Genomic DNA, 9,093 nt, shown 5'->3' on the forward strand with positions numbered 1-9,093 from the left:
AGCATCTTCTGGATACTAGAGTGTGTTTGTTGGATAAAAACAAGTGTTGATCCCTTCATTTTTGATAAAATTATTACGGGCTTTTTTTCGAAAATAGGTAAATTTTTTTTTATCAAATTATGTCAATTTTTTTAATTACTAATTTGTGCCTCGGGAGGCGCTTTTACTGCCGGACGGGGTTAGTGCGGTAGTCACACTGTCGTACAGGCCCGGGAGCCCATGTGGCATTATTTTATTTTTATTTCACATTTTTTAATTTCGTATTTAATATTTATAACATTTATATTGATAACATAATTATCAATAATTAATTGAAATTTTTATTAATAAATTAAAAAAAAAAAACGTAATCTTCCATTTGCAGCGAACTTTCCAGTGAAGGAAATTAAAAAAATGAAATTAAAAAAATGAAACCTTTCAGTTGATTACAATAGCGAAATCTTCCATTTGCAGCGAGCTTGCCAATTGATTACGCGAAATCTTCCATTTCCGTTTGATTATAGTAGCGATACAGAGGACGCGGAATCATTATATTCATTCCGCCATTAAATACTAAATTATTTATGAATTAAGTGAATGAATTAATTAAAAAAATGAAATTTAAAAAAAAAATACTGCCGCACGGGTTTAGGCTCGGGCCCGTGCGACACTTGGGCCGCCGCAAGGGCCTCGTGCGGAAGCCAAACCGCCGCCTGGGACCTAAATCGGTAAATAAAAAAAAATTGATCTAATTTGGTAAAAAAAATTTTGACCCATTTTTGAAAAAAGCCCAATTATTACCTCTGTAAACCAATTCCTATAATTTCCACAACTTTATATTTCATTCCGTGTCTCACAATGTCAATGGCCAAATTAAGGACCATAGCCCGATATATATATATATATATATATATATATATAGAGAGAGAGAGAGAGAGAGAGAGGATGGCGCAACCGAGGTTAGTTGATGTAATAAGTATCTGAAATGCTTGCTCATCGTTGGTTGATGCCGCATTCATTTATTAAAAATTATCCACGTCAGGGCTGGCCGATCAAAGTTGATCGAAAGAAGCGAGTTAGCATGAATGTAATAATTAAGGACTGAATTAACACTACTATAATAAATTTTAAATTATATATATTTTTCATTTGTCTTCCTTGGATTCTTTATCCATCACGTGATGTTTGTACTCTGTGTGTGGAATTTGCGGTTCATCTTTTATCATTTCCTAGTCGTGATTCGGTCGATCTAGTCGAATCACATGCTATGTAGCACCGACATGACGCGTGACATGGGACACGATATGACACGCCGACACATTATTTCTAAAAAAATAGAGAATTCCGACACGTGGGACACATTATATATTAAATGTATATTTTTATATATACATAATAAATTATCATTTTTATCAACTCCAAAACATCACAATACGTTAAAGCGATGAGGTTTCATGGTCGACTCCCAGCGACCACGTCTTAGGGACTTACCCGGTGGCATTGGCATACTTCCATCACCCCGAGGAATAGTCTATTGCACGTGGAAAACATTGGTTATAAAAAAAAACATCATAATATGTCTAAATGTCATAGCTATTTCATATTTGACAGTCAGTTGCTTTGCTATAAAACTACTTGGTGATCCCAGATAGTAGCTTCAAACTCATAAGATCAAAACATATTCCAGAAAAATGTTGATGAAAAATGTTAGTCAAAAACTAGAAAAAGAAGAAGAAGAAGAAGAAAGCATCACAGGGGTGGAGGATTGTCAACAACTGTCCAAATTTTGTTCCTAGCAAAACCACGCTGCTCTAGCAATCCACAATTGCTAAACTTCAAAATTTCAAAAAGAACTTGAAAAAATATGTTCAACATTGAGTTCTTAATATATGTTGGATCATAAGATGCAGAGCACATAACGGAAACATATGGGAATTCCTACCCTCACTGCTTTGGGGGCTTAAAAAATGCCTGTAGTAAGATAAAATACAAGCAACAATTCAAGAAAATTAGGTCAGATTTGGGTTTTTCTTTGACATCACTAAAATCTATCCTATCTTATCCCCGTCCCTCACGTGTTCGTTACGTTGATCAGGTGTCCACGCTCGGACATGTGTTGACCGCATGTCCGGTCGTGTCCGGAGCGTGTTGGACACGGTGACGTGTCCAACACGCATAAAAATCTCTTCGAAGGAGTGTCCGTGCTACATGGATCACATGTCTGTGTCTGTGTCTGTTTTGTAGCTTCACATCACTTGTCGAGGAGAGAGCCCACCCAAAATGCGTGAAGGACGACGAGGTGGACCCCTAGAAAGCAAACGAAATAAGAGGGAAGCTTCCCGAGTCAAGCGTGTCTTTTGGGTTGCATTGCTTGACTTTGACTTGTTCATGCCGTGACGTGACCCGTGGCCGGTTAAACGAAATAAAGACTTGGAACGAAGCTCTCAAGTACTATGAACTCAGTGATCAATAAAGGGGAAAAAAAACAATAAAAAAACGTTAATTATGCTCACATTTACTCTAATTTTTCTTTTCTTAATACTAAAAACTCCAAACTATACCCATTGTAACATATTTATCTTTCGTTACAATTCCATCCACAATCACTGTTAAAAAAACTAACATGGATCCAACGTGGCACTTTTGACGATAATTGGCTCTAATGTGGCGCCAGGCAAACTCTACCAATGGATAAAAGCAAGTGTTGATTCTTTCGTTATTGGTAAAATTATTACCTCAGCAAACCAATTCCTATAACTTCCACAACTTTATATTTCATTTCGTGTCTCGCAATGTCAATGGCCAAATTAAAGACCCCAGCAGCGCGACCCCCCTCACGCAAGAAGAAGGTTCCATATGATTTCTAATGGCTAATAATCAACACTGAAATTATATGGAGTTTTTCTAGCATCCACTAGTTCATGGATTACTGCTCGCCGTTGGCCGATGTATTAAGTATGTGAAATACTTGCTCGCCATTGGTAATTGCTGCATTCATCTATAAAAAATTATCTACGTCGATCTTGACCGATCAAAGTTGATCGAAATGACCGAATTAACACGAATCTAATAAATTTAAAATTGGATTAGCATAATTTCAATAAGTTTAAAAAAAATTCGAATAATTTTTCTTTCATTTATCGTCCTTGGATTCTTTATCGATCACGTGATGTCTGTTGTAGTTTGTGGAATTTGCGTTCCATCTTCTGTCATTTCATACCCAGCGGACTCCCAACTTTTTCCAAAAACCTAGTGAATATCGGTGGGCCCATTCCTCCGTTATTTGTGCACCTCTTCCACTTCTGTCAATTGCGTAGTACCTTCGCATCACTCGTCCAGGAAAGAGCCAACCCTAAAACGCGTGAAGGAGGAGGCGGACCCCAAGACGCAAATCAACGAAGAGGGGACTTTGACTTGTTCATGCACCCATGGCCGGTTAAATGAAAAAGGTTAATTATGCCCATACGTGTACATACGTGGGTCCATTCCTCCATCATTTGGGGCCCTCTTCCACTTTTATGTGGGGGCTACCGACAATTGCGGAGCAGCAGGTTACTCGCGAAAGCAAGACGCTGAAGGGTTTAACTCATCAAATAAAAAAATGCTAAACGATTCGATTGATCTCATCGATACTTTAAGAGCTTGATTTTTCAATGATTAACACTGTCAAGAATCGACCCTAAAACGCGTGAAGGATTTGGTGGATCTCCGAAAGTAAGTGAACAGAGAGGGGAGCTTCATAAGTCAATGATCTCCTTTTGATCTTTTAAATGCGCATCTCCAGCATTCTTTCTTTCCATCGTCGGTGCCCATATTTTATTCCCCTAATAGCAAAGCTTTGAATTCTTGCTATTATTTTTATTCCGAGGGTAGAATGGGCAACCAGCAGGTAATTGCTCCTCCGAGGACGAAAAAAACCCGGTCCAACGAGGGACGGAAAGCTCTGAATGGTGGAGCGACTTCGAGCGTGCTTGTGGAGTGGCGAGCCGGATCACTCGCGAAATAGGAGGAGAGTAAGTCCCGAAATTTCGTACGTGAAATTAGAATTAATTCGTAAACTGTGCCTATTGATGTAATGGCATCCTTTGGCATTGTAACTTCGGTTACATAAGTAAATTACCAAAAGAATGATAACTAAGCATCTTCCTTGAAAATGATTTTCATAAAAACTAAAAAGATATTTTCTCTTATCATGAAATTTTCAGTCTTTGAACTTTTACTATTTATTTAATTTAGAAAAAAAATCACCAAAAATCTTAAACCATATCCATCATGTCAAATTTATACCCATGTGACACATTTAATCTCATTTTATTTTCTTGTGACACCAAAAATCCCAAACGTGTGGGCATGTGATACATTGACCCTAAATTTTAAGATAAATATATGAGTTTAGAGTTTTTTGTCTTAATTAAAAAAATTTAGAGTAAATATGTCGCCGGGTACAAGTCTGGGTAAATGGGCCACGTGAGAACAAGTTTTGGGTTTTTCACGTCACAAAAAAAGATTTTGGATAAATATGTTACGATGGGCATAATTTCGGATTTTTGATGTATTTTTCCTTAATACAAAGCAAGAATAAATGGTTAAAATTCTAAGAGCATCAAATTAAAAAAAATTGTATTTTTTTTTTTACTTTTTAAGGATTCCGAAATAACATTTTTGTATTGGCAAGAAAATCATGAACAACTTTTTAAAAGTTACCTCTAATGGGCTTTCACTGCATTATTGAAAACTCATTGGACCATGCAGAATAAGTTGCTAATAATGACTTTAATAATGGAATCCCTTTGAAATGTTGTGTTGAACGATAGAATCAGTTTGAATTCAAGATTATCCAATCAAATCTTTATATTGAAATTCCATATCCACTATGCAATTTATACAAATGTTAATATTTAACACAGTAATTCCAGCTAATAATTTATGGGCTTTTCAATTAAGTTTAATATTCTTCCGAAAATAATGTCCTTTTGGAAAGAAAGAATGCCGGGATGCGCATTGAAAAGATCAAAAGGAGATCATTTGTCTCCCATAAAAACAAAAATAAAAATAATGTCTCTACGACTCAACTACGTACATCCGGTGTTCGATTCATTTTTCTTGTTCTGTACATAGTTGAAGCAAATATGCAAAAACCCGATCCATATTGAACAATATTAATATAATGCCTCGTTGTTGAGCTTGAGGACAGATCCCCGTTTCGCGCAACATTAAATACAATCGCTATTTCCATGTACCGTACGGTTTATCCATCTAAATCAAGCCCCCGAATGAGTCCTTCGGGGCTTAAAATTTAGTTGTCGACATCCCCCTATAAATTTTGTTAATGGCACAAAAACGGGTGAGCAACTTGTCGCAAGCTCAAAACATTACGATTAAAGAAGCCACCGGTTATGACACAAGACTTTGTACCCACCCGATGCAATCTGAATAGCAACAATGAGAGACATTAAGTCATCTTCCCCGCATAGACCTTCTGATCTTTGAGACAATTAGATTAATACTACCCTAAGGATATAGATTATGTTAGATGCAGCAGAACTTACTTTCTCAAAATTTTAGGGTAGGAAGCATTGGCATCATTAATTTGACTAAGAGCGGTAATAGAGGCCTATCTGATAAATTTCACAGAGCAACTTGGAAGACCCATGGCCATTCAACAAGAATCCACATCATTTTGGATTAACGCACACCGCATCACAAATCAAAAGGAAGGAGAGGAGAAGAAAAGTTACTCAACCATGTGAGTAACATGATGAGAAACCTGTTTTCGAAAGTGATTCTGAATTTCAATTGAAGGTGCAGACATTTGAAAATTTCTAGTAGAGATGGAAAATGGGGAAAAGCAAACGGCATTGAAATCGAAATCACCACGTTCGCTTCTTCTAGAATCACTTCCTCAGCAAGTTGTGACCGATTCGAAAGGAATGTTTGGCAAGCCAACACACATAATAGGTTGGTGCGAGTGGATCCCATACTCTCGCCATAGTTAAGACAATCTTCTCTTCTTTGTCAAAGTTGATCCGCTTTCCTCTGCATCTGTTTCGCTTGAACTATATTCTGGAATCTCTCCTCCAGTTAGGAACATTTTGACACTACTCTTCTTCGGGAGGCCCTATCATATCAAGCATTTAAAGTTAGTGAGAGAGAGAGAGAGAGAGAGAGAGAGAGAGAGAGAGAGAGAGAGAGAGAGAGAGTCTGACCTCGAGTAATGATACATCAGCCAACTTGACCCCCTTGCGGAATAATTCACCACATGAAGACAAGTCGAAACTAAGGTCGTCGGATGAGAGACTCGACAAATCTGGGAGATTTTGTAGGGATTTGCAACCATTTGCTCTTAGGGTATGCATATTTGATGGAAGGCGAGGAATCTCTTGTAGTTCTTGGCATTTCCTCACATCCAACCAATCTAAAGCATGGTATTCGTTGATGGATGTCGGTAGATGAGTAAAGTTATTTTCTGAAAGATATAGAGCATGCAATTTGGGAAAACTGGAAGAGCTCTCAAGGAAGTCTACTTCTGATAGATTGCGACCATCGAGTCCTAGCGTCTCTAGATTTAGAAATCCTAAATGGCCATCGGGGTGGGTTGACTCCTCCAAGTTCTTTGGGAACGTGACGAAATTCGAGCAGCCTCCACGAAATAAAAACTTGAGATTGTGCAACTTATAAATACTCGACGGAAGCCTTGCAAGGTTTTTGCAATTATCTAAAATCATCTCCTTCACAGAGACAAGATTTTCAATTGATGTCGGGAGTTCTCTAATAGCCGTCCCTTGTAGATAAAGTCTTTCTAGATGTTCCATCTTTCCTAGAATATCGGGGAACTCCTCAAGTTTAGAGCAATGCCGGAGACTAAAGGTTTGAAGAGATTTTGTCTTGAGTTTGTTGGGAAAGATTCTAAGATTAGAGCACCTCTTTAGCGACAAAAATTTTAACTTGTCAAGATACCCGACGGATTGGTGAACCTCCACCAAGCTTTTGCACCCATTGAGATTCAAGCTCTCCGAATTTGGAACCGATGATAGGTCCGGAATACTAGCCGGGGACTCGCATTCACCGAAATTTATGGACGTCAAATTTTTAGAATTTCGCAAAAACATACCGGTGTAGTCATTAAGTTCTGCATGTAGTTATAGATATAAAAGGGAAAGCCAATCATCACGAGGGCTTACCATAATTTTGCCTCCTAATTGTTTGATATGACTTCGCGGGACATCAATTACAACAAGTTTCTTTGGACCAGAGCCAAATTCTAGATCCGGTGCATTGGGCCATTTAAGCCATCTTAGCTCGTTAGGGAGACGTAGAGGACCTTCTAAAGAGATATGCACTTTAGGCAAAATGAGAATTCTCAACCTTTTCATGTTTGTGAAAGCATGAGGACTAATAGTTATCTCTTCTGCTTTGGGTGAATCCAATACTATGGCCTTCACCGCATTCGTTCCCTATCCATAACAAAGCAAATTCAATGGTCACGGAAAATTTCCATTGAGATTTTCGGATTAGTGTAATATGAAAAATGAGATGTAGCAACATTGACATAAACAAATTTTACCGTCTCTGCACATAGAGTGTCCAGAACATCTTCAAAAATCCATAATCTGCTGCGCTGCCCAGGATCATCGGGGCATTCTTGATTAACAATATCCTTACCCATCAACCGAATTAAATCATGCATTTGCGGGTGCCCATTCTCATTTGTTATCAAGGACCGCTCGATGAGAACTTCTATTCCTATAGTTGATTCAAAACCGCAGTTGTCAAGGACTTCCTTGATGTATTCTATTCTTTTCCCCTTAAAGAAGCAAGCAATATCGAGGAAAATCTCCTTCGTATTGGGGTCCTCCAATCCATCAAAACTTATCTTGAGAACCCGATAGATGGTCTTGTTGGGACTTTTGGAGAGGTTGCGCAGTGCACTTTTCCATGCAAGTTCATTTCTTCCACGGAGGAATGAGCCCAACACTTGGAGGGCTAACGGAAGGCCATTCGCGTAATGCACTGCTCTTTCTACGAGATCCCTTCTTATCTCAAATTTCTTGCTATTTCGGAAGGCATGCCGACCAAAAAGGTCTCGTGCTTCATCATCACATAAAGTTTTAACTTCATAAACACAATTTATGCCATGAGAAGTCAGCAAATATTTATCCCTTGATGTAACAATAATTCTACTTCCTCGGCCAAACCAATGGCCTTCTCCAGCTAATGCATTCGGTTGATCCAACTGGGTCCACATCATCAAGAACCGGAAGAACCTTCTTGGAACAAAGTCTTTCCCGTATCAAATGAATTCCTCTGTCCACATTATACACCGTCAAGTTTCTATGAGATAAGATCTCGTGATGAAGTGCTTCTTGCAAAGAAACTAGACAATTGCTTTTGTTCGAAGTTTCTCTTACTCGCTCCAAAAAACAGGTACCCTGAAAATCTTTCTCAATATAATTATATAGGGCTTTAGCAATTGTTGTTTTCCCTATGCCTCCCTGACCCCATATACCTACCATGAGAACATCATCATCACCTGTCTCATTTTCCGACAATGATATCACTTGCTGAACTCGAGAATCTATTCCGATAGGATACTTAGCGACATGAAAGTGTTTACGTTGTAGATGAATTGATAGTTCCTTTACGATGCGTTGTATGAGCTCCGCCTCATCTCTGATAAGCACTCAAAAGAAAGATAAATATGTTTTAGCATGCCAATGCCATGGCAGGACACCGAAGTCTAACGTCATAACGAAAATATTACAAGAGGATAAGCTAATAATGAGATGAAAAGAACTGCCACATTTGAGTGAACGTGCGGCTAGATCTGTAAAAGGAAAATTGCGAAGAACCTGCGCTTCAAGATAACAATAACTCGAGTACTATGAACCACACTTTTTTATCTAAGACAAAATTTCCCATTATCTACGACAGCAAGGCAGCAAGAATCAAATTCAAAGAATCTGCTGGCTTGAAGTTTTGGTTATTCGATTTTTGTGTCTACTGCCAAGTGTGTCTCCGCTTCGTGTCTTCAATCAAGTGACCGGTTTGTCAATATCCGTGTCTTTTCTATTCTCGGGCAATTAAGTCAATTATAGCATATGTAATTAGTATCTA

The 9,093-nt window shown here is 38.3% G+C and overlaps 2 protein-coding genes across 2 annotated transcripts in view; both read right to left on the reverse strand.

Moving 5' to 3' along the window:
- The window catches only part of LOC125314673 (TMV resistance protein N-like), a 416,296-nt gene that overhangs the window by 230,742 nt on the left and 176,461 nt on the right, over positions 1-9,093 (reverse strand). The gene's annotated exons all lie outside the window — the stretch shown is intronic.
- The window catches only part of LOC125314518 (disease resistance protein Roq1-like), a 125,480-nt gene continuing 124,407 nt past the window's right edge, over positions 8,021-9,093 (reverse strand). Inside the window, exon 7 of the mRNA XM_048276980.1 lies at positions 8,021-8,649. Within this exon, the coding sequence (XP_048132937.1) occupies positions 8,157-8,649 (493 nt within the window). The 3' untranslated portion in view covers positions 8,021-8,156. The remainder of the gene's footprint in view (positions 8,650-9,093) is intronic.

Source organism: Rhodamnia argentea, chromosome 4 (assembly GCF_020921035.1).
Source record: "Rhodamnia argentea isolate NSW1041297 chromosome 4, ASM2092103v1, whole genome shotgun sequence".
Lineage (NCBI taxonomy): Eukaryota > Viridiplantae > Streptophyta > Magnoliopsida > Myrtales > Myrtaceae > Rhodamnia > Rhodamnia argentea.